At 40.9% G+C, this 16545-nt stretch overlaps 2 protein-coding genes across 8 annotated transcripts; both read left to right on the forward strand.

The window, feature by feature from the left end:
• The first annotated feature begins 2925 nt into the window (after nucleotides 1–2925).
• LOC124415503 lies at nucleotides 2926–10863 on the forward strand. Of its 7 annotated transcripts, none has more exons than XM_046896436.1 (8): nucleotides 2926–3167; nucleotides 5457–5791; nucleotides 6167–6358; nucleotides 6629–6942; nucleotides 7108–7622; nucleotides 7737–8027; nucleotides 8095–8199; nucleotides 8899–10863. In XM_046896436.1, exons 2-8 carry the CDS (start codon nucleotides 5644–5646, stop codon nucleotides 9590–9592), a joined length of 2259 nt encoding a protein of 752 aa, XP_046752392.1. In that variant the 5' UTR covers nucleotides 2926–3167; nucleotides 5457–5643; the 3' UTR covers nucleotides 9593–10863. The 7 variants fall into 7 exon arrangements, with proteins under 7 accessions (XP_046752392.1, XP_046752398.1, XP_046752399.1 ...); XM_046896442.1 differs by having other exon boundaries at nucleotides 7111–7622; XM_046896443.1 differs by having other exon boundaries at nucleotides 5457–5743.
• An 858-nt stretch (nucleotides 10864–11721) lies between these two features.
• Nucleotides 11722–15571, forward strand: LOC124415577. Its single transcript, XM_046896445.1, has 9 exons — nucleotides 11722–12436; nucleotides 12545–12760; nucleotides 12822–13008; nucleotides 13118–13335; nucleotides 13424–13555; nucleotides 13624–13963; nucleotides 14068–14300; nucleotides 15043–15211; nucleotides 15416–15571. The coding sequence occupies exons 1-9, from the start codon at nucleotides 12255–12257 to the stop codon at nucleotides 15551–15553; spliced, it is 1815 nt and encodes a 604-aa protein (XP_046752401.1). The 5' UTR covers nucleotides 11722–12254; the 3' UTR covers nucleotides 15554–15571.
• The last annotated feature ends 974 nt before the right edge of the window (nucleotides 15572–16545 follow it).

Below are 16545 nucleotides of genomic sequence, written 5' to 3' on the forward strand. Positions count from 1 at the left end.
GAAATTGCTGTCATAGATAATTTATCACAAGTTGTTTTTAGCACTCCATTTTTCTGAGTGTTGGGATGTTCGAATTGTCGGAGAACTTTACGCTCCATTGACTGCAGTAAACTGCACCTTGCCAAAAAACTCCGGTGATATAATACTCGGATTGAACAGCCGTTCATTGTGTGTACGAACGATAATACTCTTTGCTTAAACACGAAGGCGTAAGTTTACGATAAGCAAAACGCAGCTGCCGATCGCAGAGCGATGTAAGGGCTGACTTTCGAAGACCTTCGCCTACCAAAGGATATCCAAAAACTATTTCATTCGCACGAAGGGCAATATATGTTCCTTACGACTCCCCTTGGAACCCCAATAATAATTATTGCTCAGGAAATCTAAGCGTAACTATAACGATATAACGACCATCCGTCTCTGCAGAATCTCTGCCACTTGTCGGTTTCACATGCAGGGTTTAACTTTTACCTGTTGACGATTGAGCGCGCTTTTCAGTCGCTCAGAATGTAGAAACAAAAGTACAAGATCGACTAAGTGTCAAATTTTATTGAAGGCCTCCTAATATCTTGCTCCAAAAATTTCTGAATCAATTCTGAATCGATCACCGAAATGAAGACTACACTTATGCCATTTTTAATTTATTAATCAGTGAAATAAAGCTTTTCTTTTATTTGCACTGACAGTTCGGAATTCGGATTTTTCCTTTCCTGCAGCTTTGTCTCTAGATTTTCTTTGTTGTTGATTTTAATAATTATTGGCACCCGTTTATCACTGCAGTGCACCATAGAATTTGTCACAGTGGCTTACAAGTCGTGTATTTCACGTTCTCCTACAAATACTTTTTATCGATCGCTTCCTCCCGCGACATCGGCAGGCAGTAGAACCAAATAAACAAGGAATGTCTTATTCAGTCTCTAGAAGTTTTATTATTACTATTATTATTTCTTCCATTTTCTTATTGCTTCGCAGACAAACCTAATACAGCTCCTTCGATGTATAAATTTATTCCATCACTTTTCGTAGCGTATCTAAGTACATGCGTATGTATATCATACCGAACCCATTTTTCACGCCATAAAAAATGCGTGTAATAAATTTTATTTCTTTCATGATATGTTAAAATTTTTTCCACATCTCCTAACGGATTAAAAAACTATTACCTACGTTATTATTAGTCGAGTAGTTTTTGTTTTTCAAGTCCATCAAACTCTACAGCATTTATAGTGCATCGATTCGTAAATGTTGAAAATAGTCATAATAATACTTGCACTACAACTATATTGGTACATATCATTCGAATAAATTTGATGAAAACCTCGATGTCTCGTCATGATTCAAATAATTGTTTATACAGTCTTCAGGCTCCGATTGATACGTGTTACAGTAAAAATACGCTATTCATATATGGCTAGATTTCGCTCGAGCTGCAACAGCACAGGTATAGATATATATATATATATATATGTATGTTAATAGATATGTAATATATAGCTAGGTATATACAACGGTCATCGAATTGGCATGAGAAAATTAATACCGTTTTTTCTGGAGCATCGAGGAGAAATAAAATAAAGCGAGAAATCCAAACGGAAGAAGATTTACGGATCAACTACTCTTCCTCCATATATAAACCCTTCATTTCCACACACGCCCTTCCAATTTTATACATCTGTATGATGAATCTTGTATACTGCAGTACCGGTGGACACCATCCTTCCGTAGATGGTACGGCTTATAGAAAGAGGTTGGAGGTAAAGCCATGATACGTAGTCAGAGGGGTTTATCATAAAGTATTGATTAAGAGTGAAATATACTCGGAGAGAAAACATCCGGATATCACGGATGAGTGAATTCCGTAAGCTAAATTGAAGCTTTAATACTTCCGTGGAATGTGGAAGCGTGTATAATACAAGTAAAATATTACTTGCGTCAATTTGTAGAGTGTCAACGGTCGGATCTTAATTTCTCACTGATATTTGCATTCATTTGTCAAAGAGTTTTGTAACATTTGTTTCTTCTCTTTTTGCACTAATCTGTCACTTTCACCAAGTGTTCAGCTAATCTCTGTCATACCTGCGCCATTATTTTGGCACGAGAAATCATTTTTGCACCATAAAAAAGTTCGAAGAATACTTGTTTATTTTGTACAATGATCGATTTCAATTATTACACTCGTATATTATGTTCTTACCTGCATTTCAACTGATTGTGAGTCAGATGAAAAAAAAAACCTAACAGAAAGGTCCACCTAATTTTTCAATATTGAATAAACATGCGCGGTCAAACGATTTTTTCAACCCTTTCGTTTATGAAAGCCGGACGGTCTGCAGTAAATCAAGTATAGATAAACCATACGGTGCCATGGTGGAGCATCTGATCTGGTAGATCCCTGGCCAGATCAGTGAATCCATATATACACCTAAATTTCATCCCTGGCACCGCAGAGAATCTGTATAATCGCGTGAGCTCCGGGTTCCTCCGGTTCCTCTCTACGTGGTACGTATAAGATAGCCAGGAACTCGACAACCGCCCACGCGTGTCATACCATGATAGACCCAGTAACTCCTACGAGGATACCCAGCGCAGCTCCAGACGCCGTCACCGTCGTCGTCGTGTCGTGTCGTGTCGTGTCGTTGTTGCCGGTATGTGTGTGCAGCCGGGTGACGCGCTTACGTGTATTAAACGCGGGTGGGCGATGAGGAGGAGGAGGAGGAGGATGAGGATGGGGAGGAGGAAGAGATGGAGGAGGAGGAGGTGGAGGAGGAGGAGGAGGAGGAGGAGGAGGAGGAGGAGGAGGAGGAGGAGGAGGAGGAGGAGGAGGAGGAGGAGGAGGTGGTGGAGGAGGAGGAGGTGGTGGAGGAGGAGGAGGAGGAGGAGGAGGGGAGGGTGAAGGCACGCACGCACGCACAGGCGTAGAGAGAGGAGGAGGCCTGTGGGCATGTGTACTGTGCGGGATTGAATGGGCGAGGGGTGGTAGATATTGCCCCCCTCCCAACGCCCACCAACGACCCCCTCCTAACGCCACCCAACACCCCACCCGGCCACCACCCCGCCTGCCACCCACTTGCCACCCGACTGCCGCCGAGGAAACAACCTGCAACTCAACATCGGGGAACACGAGGTTCCTTTCTACGAGACACAAGATCGACTCAACCTCACTTTGGGTGAGTACAAAATATCAAAACGTCACAGAGTGAGTAGGCACTAACAATAACTAAGCTGTACTCCGTACTTCCAGTTTCCCGTGTGTAACATGGCGCGTTGGCATCATCCAACGCCTTACAATTTCCCTCCCGAATTCGCCTGTTTTCACTCGGACGTCGTGTCGTACTGGCCTTTCTCCTTCCACATTTCTCTGCTGCTACTCCTCCTCCTCCTTCTCCTCTTCCTGTGAATTAGTTCTTTCGTGTATACATATGATATATACATACATACGAATACGGTGCGATCATGAGGATGTTTCGCAAGACACAGGTGTGCCCTGCATTCTGCAAGCCCGTAGAGCAGTACACAGGCGCAATGGGGTAGTCGCCTACCAGTTGTTCCAACCGTCTCTACCGTCGCGTCGTGTGTCCCCCGACCATCCCTTAAAACCCGAAGTAGTTGTTTGCGCGCGCGTCCCTCCCCGAATATGAATGTATATATTATGTACGTACATAAATGTGCGCGCGTTTCCATGTGCATATATCGAAAGTGATAACTACAGGAGGGTTTACGGTGAAACGATACAAACCGTGCTTTCCACCACTTGCGGCGAGAATAGATGACGTAACCGTTTGCCTTGCTCAACAACTCTTGGATTGCAAATCGTATTGAAACCGTTTCATCCAAAAACTAACGAAGATTTTTTAGAAAATCTCAAACCGCGTTCCCGTAGCTCCGTCTCTACAAGAATTGTTTCCTCAAGAAGTTTCAGCCAACGTGTGTCCCCCCGTCGTTATAGTCAGTGGCTCGCAACCGGTCGACAATCCGGCAATCCGTCTGTCCGTCCGTCCGTCGGTCCGTCCGTCCCTCCGTTCCTTCGGTCGTTCGTTTGTTGTGCTCGTTTCTCTGATGCCAACTCAAAGAGAAAGAGAGAGAAAGGGACGGCGGCCGAGAAAAGCCGAAGCGGTCCGAACGCAGCCGAGACCCATCTGCCTGACTAGCCTCACCATCCCCCCTCCTCTCGACACCACACGCTCAAGTTTACGTGCTTGTGCGTTTACGTCCACGTTTACGCCCGAGTTGCACGTTTATCCGTCGATCGGATCGGTGTGCGTGCGCGCCGCGTTACCACCGCCTCGACCTCCTCCGAGGGTGTATTGATTTTCTCCTCTCACATCCAACGACCCCTGCCCCTCCACTCTGTCGGTACATACCATCCCTCACGCCCACACGAACGGGCGAACGAACACACGCGCGAACCATGGAACCACCGGGCCAACGACTAGGAACTTGGTCTCGAGACTCCCTGACCCCGGGCGATCAATACAGACGTACAACGCGTCTCTTCAACTTCGTTCCCTCTTTTCTTGATCAGCCCGACGCGACGCACGGTCGACAACTCGTATTTGTATCCTCCTGTACCACCCGAACAACCCCCGCATTAACCCAGTTATATGTATGGATAATACGTTTCCGCAAAGCTGCTAGCTGCACGTTACCGCGACAAACGTGCTGTTTATAATATAATGTATTATACGTGTTCACTTGGGAGTTTTATTTTTATACAAGCTTAGTTTGAGATCGACGATTGTCGTATAATATTAATCTCGATAACGCTAAAATCCATGTACAACGCCCACTGTTTCAGGATAAATTAGTATGCTAATAATTATTATACAAAAATCTTTCGTGACGGAAGAATTCGTTTTCAGATTCCAGAACAGATTGTCATGTATACATATATATTACGATTTTCCACAAGGTGTGTAATAATATACGATCGTCATACCGTTTCAGGAACGTGTTAATCTTGAAATTCTTTTTTTTTTTATGTCCCGGAAGGTCGGTTAAAATATTCACAGTAATGCATCATGAACACATTTTGCGATATAATTACATTTTGACAAAAATAATAAATCATACGAGCAAAGTAGTATAATGTCAAGTAAAAAAGATATTTTTGCGAAGCTAAATCGTCGAAAATTAATCACTGTTCCCAATTTCTTTTGCTCCTGAAAGCGGAAAGTGTTGAGTGGCATACGGCATATGGCTATATTCACCGTTACTACTTGCATTTCGAAAAAAATTATTCTCGAACTTGTAATATAGGTATCTATTTGCGTTGTTTCTCACTCGTGCGATGTTACTTTACATACCTATATACGTTATAATATACTGCGTATATGAATACACGAGCATCTGTGTATATCATATATGAAAGGTATAAGAGTCGAGAAGAGTTACGAGCTACAACCCGGCGCGGGGTTGAAACCTAGGTATAAGAATACCGGAGACGTTCGCAATTTCAGGTATAAGAGGCGGCAGCGGTAGCACCGTTAGAGAAAGAGGAGGAGAAGGTGGTGGTGAAGGAGCCGGAGGGGGGAGGGTGAAGCAGGTCCATCAACCGAGGCCCGGCCTCGGAGCTTACCGCGAACCGGGCCGAGCGCCGGGTGTTCTGACGCTGGGAGGGTCGCTGCACCATCACCGGAGGTGGGCATGGAGGGTAGCGGCGTCGGAATCGGCAGGATTGACTGCTACGAAGATATGTTCAAGGAGATCACGAGAAAGCTGTACGGAGAGGATCCTGATCACCGAAGTAAGAAAATTATAAGGTCATGGGACACCTTGAGAGCCGAATACATAGGTACTTTGTTCTCTAATGATGAACGCCGAACAATTTAATCATACCTACCTCCATGGACGAAAAGAAACTTTTCAGGGCTCGTAGTATTAACTATAGAAGTAACGTCTTTCTATGTTCAGTATCAATTTTGGATCCATAATTCAATGAATTGGATTGATGTAATGTAAATGAAAATTTGAAATTCAAAAACTAGTCGCCCAAATTGTTGCATTTCAAATACTTCCTCTACGGTCGTCGGAGTTATATTACGTACTATAATAGCTATATTTGCGCTAATATTTCTGCTCTGACGTACATAATCGAGGCTAAACTGCACGATCATCTGTTTTAACATTTAAATTTCCAATAATTCGTCTCATTTCCTCACGACGATAGCATCGAGCATACAAAACGAGTTCGAGACTTCGACATCCTATAAAAATAACACGGACGACGATACCGGAAACGGAAATGACGGTACTGACGACGCAGGTTGGACCTGCGCCGAAGAACCTCTAGAATGTACAGAAGGTAGTCGCGTTGCTGCCTACCACGCGACCAAAGCCACTTGGAGATGCTGCGAATGTGGCAAGTATTACGACATTATGTCTTCTAGTTTCGAACAATTTTTTTCCCTATTAATTTCGAACGGAATAAGTAGAAACTTCAAAGTATCCATCATTTGGATTTGTACAAAAATCATGTTGAAAAATTCAAAAGTTTGAATATCGTCCGTGAACGCCAGGCTCTTGAATCGTACGTGACAGACGAATTGTAATATATTATATAAAATGAATTTTTCCTGTAAAAAAGTTCGTGATGAACAGTTTTTGAACAAGCCAGCTTGGTCATTTTCAGGCGAATGTCTCAACGGAGGGCCTCGGGAAGTTGCCGAGCATTTCCTCGGACTGCATCCGTCCAGGGTGTCCGTTGAGGATGGTGGAGTGGGCCACCACGCGGGTCGATCAGCGGAGTGCAGAAAAGACTCCCTCGCAGACGAGGTTACCCTTTATCTAGAGCGGGTCCGCGAGCGGGCGGAGAGACCGTCGCCTCCATCTCGAAGGTCCCAGGAAACCCAAACAATTCCTGCAGCTCTCTTGCCTCCCGCCACTAGCTTTCTTCTTCACGATGTTCACGCCGCGACCTCGACCCAGCATGCTCACTTACATCAGGTATATGACAATGCGCTATTAAACTAATACGTAGTTAATAGGTGAAAGTTAGTCAGATTATAGGAGACGTATGATATACAGAGAGACAGTAATGGCGAGTTGAAACAGAGATTGGAACTAGAAGATTTTCGTACTCACCATATAACTGAAGTTCGATTTTGTCAGCAGAGTGCTGGAACGGGAACCACGACAACAACGGCGAGCACCAAGAGGTACGCGTGTCCGTATTGTCCCTACGGTACGGACAGGCGAGATCTGTACACCCGTCACGAGAACATTCACCGTGAGGAAAAGCCGTTCCATTGCTACGTCTGCTATAAGCCATTTAACAGAGCGGATCACGTGAAGAAACATTTCTTGAGAATGCACAGGGAACATCGATACGAGTTGGCCAGGATACGCAGACCCACCGGTAGCACCTCAAAGTCCATACAGGACCAGAGCGCTGCTGCTGGAAGCGGAGGAACTGCTTCCACTGCCTCCCACCATACCGGAAGCTACTCAACTGCGTATAACAACAATAAAAGCTATCAGCTGCATTCCACGTCAACTACTGGTCTTTATCCAACGCCAGGATTGCCTGCCACGACGATGCACACACCAGCACGGAGAACGCAGAATGGCGGATGCAATAGCAAGAGTCACCTCAAAGGAGCGTCGAAAGGAGCCCAAGAGAGAAGGTTGTGATATCACAAGTTTGCACAGTAGTTGTTGATCTCTGGAATAGAATATAATTATAGTCTATGGAGACGATGTTTAAATATTAATACGGTTTGACGATTCTTTACACCCAGGTACACGTGCTGCTACTGTTCTTGGAGCGGTGTTGACAACTGGTGCCTGAAACGCCACTTGAACACTCACCTCAAACCGTTTGCTTGCGCCTTGTGCGAGTACAAAGCCGCCCGAGCTGAGCGTTTGTCAACCCATGTACTCAAGGTCCATAACAGAAGACAGTGCTCGCGCTGCTCCTACCTCGCTGAAGATGCCGCACAGCTACAGCTGCACCAGCTACACGTTCACAGGGTTACAACCGCCAATGCTCCAACGGTTCCTCCGACTCCACGCCATCACCAACACTTACAGTGCGTACAGATGTGATTTTAGCATTCGTTAGTTACCTAATCAACTTTCTTCTGTCCCAACTAATAGGCCTTCTGGTGGTGGTGGACGCCCGCCGCCTGGTCCCCCTGTATTTCCGGCTCCAGCTCCGCCGACTGTCAGCGGTAGCGTTATACCGCCAACAACAATTCTTGGGTGAGTATCTGCACAGATTATAATTTATTTCTCTAAGTTTACTGTCACACAATCACTTTCATTCACTCGACGCTAATAGTCTACTGGTAAACTAACTGCATCAATAAAAAGAATTGTACTGCATGATTCAATAGGAATTAGTCTAAAATAACACTAATCACTAACATTTGGTAGTATTCTTTGCTGTCTCAATTTCTGCATGCCATCCATTTACTCTCATGTGTATGTATGATGTACAAGATTATGCAATCGGAATTCATTACAGCTCTAAATCTAGCAGCAATTGTATTTCTATCGAGTTTGTTCGCATCTCTGAAATTAATTTTTCATTACTAGTTACTCAAAGTGTAGATCGTCAGAGTATAGTCGTTTCAAATGCAGGCGAACTTTCAATAATTTGTTAAAAGCATTCGAGGACAATTTCGCTTTTGTCAATTCAAGCAATAGCATTACAAGTTTTCTAACTCTTGTCAGGTTGCACATTAAAAACTTGGCAAATTCCAAAAAACATACCTATACCGTATAGTATATCACACTAAATCTTCTTTGCTGTTCGTTGCTGTTTTCCGAACTGTACAATTTGTACGAATACATATGTGAAATACTGTGTTGTATTCTCTTAATATCCCTTCAACTAACACCTGATGTTCCTGAAATGATGCGAACGTAACTTATGGAGCAGTGCCGCGGTGGTTGCAGCCACGAGATGGTAGACGGCTCCACAGCCGCGGCAAGCTTACAGTCGCAGGATATATTAATCTGCGAGAATTGCGGATCTGAGTTTCTGAAGAGGACTGGATTCGGAACGCGGCACGAGGGAACTGTCTCTCGACGTTGCAGTGAGAATCAGCCAATTTACTGCTACAAATGCAGTATTTACCAATTGGACGTTGGTACTTGTTCCGAAATGATAGACCGAATAACAAGAAGTTACTTAGCTTCTTATGAAAATCAGATCAAGACAGAAAACAGAATTAAGCCAGATGATGATATTTCGTGCACCAGTGAAAAGCGTGCGCGGAAACAGCGGCGGCCACAGAAGTTACTTGCCGAAGGCGATGTTCAATCGAGACAAAATACTTTTAGCACCGTCAATGCTCGAGGAACTCAAACGAGATCGAATCAAGCAAAGATAATCGAGATACGAGAAAGATACTTAGCACAATTAGTCTCCAGAAAAGGATTGTTGAAGTGCTATCGTTGCTCGAGACATGCTTCGGCTAGAGCGTCTACGTGGGTTCCTTATCACACCAAGGCTTCCCTAGCCTTACATAATCTTTGGCGTCACTTCCGATCTAATACTTCTTTACGTACAAAACGTGAATCGCGTTCGGTTACGTTACGAGCAACCGTATACACGCGTCATGCGGATGCGTTTCAAGAAATTAGTTAGCAATCCTCAATGTTGACTTGGATACATTAATATTATTGGAGTTCGAAATTAACAGATGAATCATTTAAGTTCAGAGTTGAATATAGAACACAGATTTTGAGAGTCGGACCATCTTTGCTACTTATGGCGATGTTTTATTCAACCAGGAATCCGAAATCGTCATTGATTAAGGACAGAGGATTCCTAATAATTTGAAATTTGACGTATCGAATAGACACTTGGTTTCGCATTTGATGGTTTGCAATGAGTAGCATGACTTGAGATATGACATTCGTTAGAATGATGAGTATACTCTTGACTACGATGATTCAACTTGTTCGAGAAGGAATATAGCATCTTTCAATTTTAAAAATGTGTTAGAAATGAATTGAGCAGCGCATACAGCCTTCTTCGCCTCTTAATAATACATTACTTTGACCAAGTTACACAATACATACCTCTTAGTAATACAATCATTCTGTGAAACTGAGATTTTAGTATCGCGACTATTTTTGTCTTGTATACATAGCGATAATATTGCGTATTATTGAAGAGACAGATTCTCGATGACGATATTGACTTTTATATATGTAATCAAATCTTGGTAACTAGTTGTTACTTGTTGAAATTGTTAGAAATTGTGAAGAAATCAGGGCGTTATATTTCATTTCTGAAACGTACAACGACCATTTTTTGTAAAATAGCCTTGATAACATAGTAATATCATATTATTCTCCCATCGGAAGGTTTGTCAATAGTTCTTAGGAGCAGTGCTGTCGAGTCAAGTGTGTATCATACAGGCAGTATAATGTATGTAATGAGATGACGTTGCCAAAGTCACATGGTAGAAATTACATAGAACGAAATTTTACAAACTCGATAACGATTCGAATACGTCGAATTAAGAACCAAGATTGCTTCTCCCGTTAAATTATTATACATTCCAAGGACTCTCGCGGTTTGGTTGGAACAGATCCAATCCAGTTTGCCAAAGGCTTGCTCCAAGTTACTTTTGCAATCCTTTTGTATAGATATAGTCGTCCTCAATAAACAGTGTGACTTGAATTGAAGTCTTTTACGTGAGTTGAGGTAATATTCTAATAAGTCTCATTATCAAGTAACACTGTCTTCAGAGACTAACTGTATATACGTCTAACATATTTTGCCGAGACGTAAGTAGGGAAGTAAGAAAAGAAATTCACTTCCCGAATATGTGCATCTTTTTATAACATGCTATTTGTACAATTATCTTGTTTACGTTATTATATAAAATATATCTATTGACAACCTTATCATCCAAGAATATTATATCCATTCCTACTCAATTTCCCATTCAATTTACGTGTCGATTTTAAATTGGAAACTCGCAAAAATTGAATTCGGTGAAATTTCTACAGGAAATTACACAAGAATAAATAATACCTCGGACTGTTGCAAATAAAAATTATAAGAACTATACAGTCAAGCAGCGAGTGCTCGTCCCATTTACTAAGAAAAATAACGGTCAAGAGCTTTGTGAAGACATAGTTGAACGTCATATAACTTCTTACATCCGAAATAATCGTTTCAAACCGAAAACGAAACGTTTTGAAGTGAGTATGACTTCCATATGGAAATACTGCGAATACTTACGAATTTAGTGTTGGTGTGAAGGCGCAACCGTGAAGATGCAATCGCGATCGTCATTTGTTTAGCGTTAAAAAAAACCAGTCCCAAAAATACGGCGTGAAAATGAAACACTCGGTGACTTTGAACTGTATATTTGACGAACACTTACTAATACCAGTCCCACGCATCGTGTTAATTGCGAAAAATTATTGAATTCAGCACGAATTTGAACAGATTCGTGACGCAGGATGCGAGCGAGGCACGTTCGAATTTTTCAGCGCCCTATGATTCCCCTATAAATACCTGCGCTTGCTTTTGTTGGATTACCAATAAAATAAATCATCATGAAACCAACCTGATCTCTGTCCCCTCTTCTTTCTGTGTTACCCACATTGTTACGTGTTATTATCACGTTATTATTAACAAAAGTAAAAGAAATCGTTTGCGATAGAGTGTAGCCGACAAATGTATAAAAAAAACACAAGGTAATCCCACTTGTAAACTTTTACTCTGCTGTTGACATATCCACAAACGTCGTGCCGTGCATTACTTCTGTTACCTACTGTCAGTAAATAGAGTAAATATAGATCAGCTACCGACATTGATTTCTCGCTGAAAATTAGTTTTAAAAAAAGTCAGTTGGACAGTGCTGCGCTCTGTATGAAGCTTTGGTCAAATTTTGTGTGCTGTATGATTCACCTTTCTCAATTTGTAGCCAATGATCTCGTCGATGCCGAAGAATTCCAAATTTCAAACTTCTGAGCGTCGTGAAAAACTGTCATTCACGCGTAACACTTAAAAATATTTTTATGAAGTGAAACAACTAGTGACAAGTGTCTATTAAAACGTGGTTCACTCACATTATATAGCCTCCTTTTTTAGTTAACGTTTTTTACACTGAAAGCCAGATCGGGGACAAGAATTTTTAGGTTATAAACAGCGTTGGTAAATACCCGCGGTTTGAACAACACTCGTGTGTATCGAACTGTCGAATGTAATGAAGCTCAGTAAAGTGTCTGGCTGATTGCTTCAATTACTCGTTTATATTACAAATAACGTACATGAATTACGAGCAATGGAAGTAACGGGATTAATTTTGCACAAAAAAATTCATGAAATCTTTCCCGACGTATCGCCCAACATAACTCCAGAAATATTAAACAGAATATGCCACCAATCGGACAGCCAGCAATTCTTAGAATGGTTTTGCTTTCATGTTACTCGTGACAATTTTTTATCAGATGAGGATATCCAAATGTAAGTATTTTTAATATTTCAATTGAAAACAAACTGGCACACCGATGAACCTCCAAGCAAGTAAAATAGATTTATCTTCATTTTATTTTTTTCTTGACTGAATTGCAGAAAACAACATCTAACAAAAACTAATAAATGGTTAACCGACGGTCTGAATACCGAGATCGAACAGGCCACTGCGAACTGCCCTGAGCTACGCCGACTCCTATATTCTAAGATTACAGATGAAACAGACTATAATTGTGAATATGAAGTGGAGAGAGAAGCTTATAAAGAGGAATGGGCATACTTGCAGCTCCTCGAACAAAGCGTTCAGAATTTAAAGTATGTCATTTTAATATAAAATTTTTCTGGATCTAAAATACTAAGAAATTCTGGGTTACAGGGAACAGGAAGACAAAGTGAACGAAGACGTTGAACAGCAACAAATTGAGCTTGCCAAAGCAAGTAGCGAATTGGAAGAACGTTTCAAGGACTGTTTGGACCTCACAAGGGATTTTGACGAAGTTCATAGAGTTCTGCAAAAAGATGTCGAAAATTTGATCAATGTTTATGCCGACGCTGCTGAGATGGTACAAGACTTGAAATCAAAAAGTTATCTTAACGATTAATAATTTATGAGAGATAATTTCTACTATGTCATTAAAAACAAACAATACATATTTTGAATATTTGGTTCAGAAAGGACCCGCTGTCGTTTGGACCCAGATGCCTTTAGAGCTGTGCAAAACTCAGACCGAGATGTATATGAATTATTTAACTGCTTGTATAAAACGACATTTTGGGAACACTGGCAAAGATGAACATATCAATGATTCAGACTATAATACTTTTATGGAAGACAGCAGAGACAGACGCGGAGAAGAAATATTGCAAGAATTATCCGTTTGTCTCAGAAAGTAAATCATTAATCAGTATCACAATATTCTTTATCGCTGTATCAAGTTTAATTTTTTTAAATGTACAAACATCAAATTTGGTTTACAGCTTAATTACTTCGAAGACCGAAGAGATCACTAGCAAAGCGAGCGCAGATGCTTGCTTGGCGATGCAAGAACTAGCGGCGAATATATACAACAATGGTAACCCAAAGCTGCCTCAATCACAAGCGCAGCTCGAGTGAGTATAAGGTCTATGCTTGACATCTGTAATATCTTCTAAAGATCTCAAATAGGTGATTGTTTCAGGGCGGAGGTAACGGAGTTGATCGGAAAGAGAGATTATTTAGAAGAAAACGTCCGACTTTGGCGAGAAAATCAAGTGGAGGAGGCGGTAACGCATTCTGCAGAATTTTTCATAACTGAAATTCTTGTGCTGGATGCTCGGCTTCGATACGAGAGAAGGGAACACCGTCTATCCAGTATGCTTCGCCTTCGGGAATTAGCACGTGAACGTGGACACGCGCACTCTGACCTGCTTTGTATGCTCCTTGAATTGCAATTCAACAGAGTTATGGAAGCGGTTGAATTCGCCGCAGATGCCCGCTATTATCTCTCCACCGAATACTCGCTCTCTTCAGTGAGAGATGTGTGTATATTTTTATTGTCTGTTTTTCGAGTGTAATGACATAATTACCAAGAAAAAAACAATGGTTCCCATTCATTTTTTTAACTGGTCCATTTCAATTACAGAACATCATGCAGCAAATGCAAGCCGAATATGACACTATAGTTTCAGGCCCACCCGCTAAGAGGAATGTATACAACAAAATATTTATTTCTATGATGAATGGTAACGTAAATGACATTGATTCTTTGGCCTCGTCCATGAGGCAGTTCAAACGGTTAGTAGCAGATAATGAAGCAAACGAGGAAAAAATATTCGGCGACGATGTTGACGGCAGAATAAACGGGGTCATATCATTGTGAGTACAGGGCAACGTATAAATAAATATCTCTGAAACTACGTAATTTCGACAGTTTTCATCCCAACCAAGTAAACCTCATAAAAAATTCCAGATCAGCGGCCTTATTTCCGAAAATTATTCGACTTCCTGTTTAACATTTTTTGATACTCCTATACTTCTATCCTACGTATATGTTTTCCACTCAAACGCATGTACCTCGTACTATCACCTTTATTTTCCATGCAATTTACACATCTAAATTTATCTCCTTGGCCGCAACTGTTTCCGAATCATACGTCAAAGTTGTGAAATTTGAAATCCTCACGTTAGAGATGTTAGTGGACATGTTTATGTATGCAATTCATCAATTTTTTGCTCATCTTATTTTCAAATTCCGCAAATATTTGGTTTCCAATCGACTAACAGTTTACTGACATTACCGATAATGGGGTGTTCATAACTAACCTATGGTTTGGAGGATTTTTTACCTAATTTAATCGGAATACTTGTGATCACGATGAACAAATAACTATTCAATTGAAAGTCTTATTGAAATAATGAAAATTAATTTCTGTCGATATTTACTTTTCCTGTGGAATTAGAATCTTCCTGCTCATGAATTTAGAAACTGTAATGTTTATTTACGATCTGCCATGCATATGCATATTTATATAACGCAACTATACGTGTCATTTGGACTTTAAAAACGATGTCATGAACATTTTAAACCACCGCAACCGGTAAAACTTTTTTTCTATAGGGAAGACCAGCTGAACGAAGTTTATCAACGGGAAATAAACAACGGCCGCACATCAAGCTTAATATCAACATCGTTTGAAACAGCAACGCGAACTAAGGAAGTGGTCAGCCGGGTTTCACAGCTTGAAAACGACGTTGCAGCTCGCAGAAAACGACTCAAGGAAAAACTGGTAGTTTTTTTTTTATAGAGAAGTAAAACTTGAATTATCCAAGTATTTGTAAAAGTTGGCTCATTCATCCTCGATCTTATGATTTCAATTTCGAAACGCTTGCTTTTTACGAATGCAAAGAACAATTATAATTATTCATCTCAAAAGACTTTCCTCGTAACAAATCGTGTTGATCTTATATATCATTATTCTACTTTTTTACAGCGTAAAAACGTCGACGGATTTGAGTGGGAAAAGTTGATTCTTTGGCAGAGATTCCTCGCTGATCCTAATTCCGTGAAAAAGGTTTATGATGACGCTCAGAAGAAGCTGGAACAGTTGCACTTTGGTACCAGTTTTTGAGAAAGACTAGTTTAATTACATAAAGCAAAGCACCTATTTTTGGAATTTATTGTGTAAGAAAAGAAATAAAATCGAATTATGACAAATATTGTAATCAAACATATGGATAATAGAATTAAGTATTAGAATTAAAAGTCATGCAAAGAGAAAAGAAAATTCATTAATAATCTTGGAACACGATAAGTTCGGTCGTAGAACTCGGAATAAAAAGTCAATGAAAATAATCCAAGCATATTGATTTAAAAAGAGAATAAAGAGAATCAGCCGAGCTGTTTTGAACTTCTCAACGAGCGTAGCGTGATTGCAACCCGCTAGCATTGTGTTTATGAATTGAAAACGATGCAGAAATCTAAGTACTAGTTAATTAAGGTGCCTCGTGCAAGCACCTTGGCATAATAAATAGCTGTCTGCCTGCGTGGATTGGTGTGTAAATAAAGGAATGGCGCATAAATCAGCTAGCTTCAACGAACCTTGAGCTAGTTTACAAATTCATCCGATTAAATATAGCGATAATTATAAAAACAAGATACGTTTGGGTTACATAATTGATACTGGTATCTCTGCAGGCCCATTTAGCGTGCATGACTTTTGTGCAATGCAGAGCGTGCTGATTCTCGACGACGTAATAACCATCGAAAAAATCCTGACATCAAGAGAGTGCGATAATTCGGCTCTCTCGACATTCCTACGCTTTATACATTGTTTTGAATTTATTTCTCCAACCACTGATTGCGGTCATCACAAGCGTATACATATCGCAGCGTCAAATCAAACTCTCTCTCTCTCTCTCTCTCTCTCTTTTTTTCTCTTCCCTCTTCTTTTCTCATCTTGTATAATTCTCTGCCTACACTGGCACCTGTACTTGCTCTTTGCCCATGGTGCATAATATGTTGTAAATGCATCACAAGCTTGTTCAATATTGCCATGGACAAATAAAATAGTATCTATCTATCTATCTATCTCGCTCTCGGCTCTTTCCTTAACCTTGACCC

Source organism: Diprion similis, chromosome 2, assembly GCF_021155765.1.
Source record: "Diprion similis isolate iyDipSimi1 chromosome 2, iyDipSimi1.1, whole genome shotgun sequence".
NCBI lineage: Eukaryota > Metazoa > Arthropoda > Insecta > Hymenoptera > Diprionidae > Diprion > Diprion similis.

Coding starts and splice junctions, on each gene's coding strand:
- LOC124415577 (XM_046896445.1), top strand. CDS start 12,255: ATGGAAGTAACGGGATTAATTTTGCACAAAAAAATTCATGAAATCTTT. Junction 12,761..12,821: donor CAAAGCGTTCAGAATTTAAA/GTATGTCATTTT, acceptor TCTGGGTTACAG/GGAACAGGAAGACAAAGTGA. Junction 13,556..13,623: donor CAATCACAAGCGCAGCTCGA/GTGAGTATAAGG, acceptor TGATTGTTTCAG/GGCGGAGGTAACGGAGTTGA.
- LOC124415503 (XM_046896436.1), top strand. CDS start 5,644: ATGGAGGGTAGCGGCGTCGGAATCGGCAGGATTGACTGCTACGAAGAT. Junction 8,028..8,094: donor CGCCATCACCAACACTTACA/GTGCGTACAGAT, acceptor CCCAACTAATAG/GCCTTCTGGTGGTGGTGGAC. Junction 8,200..8,898: donor CCGCCAACAACAATTCTTGG/GTGAGTATCTGC, acceptor CGGTGGTTGCAG/CCACGAGATGGTAGACGGCT.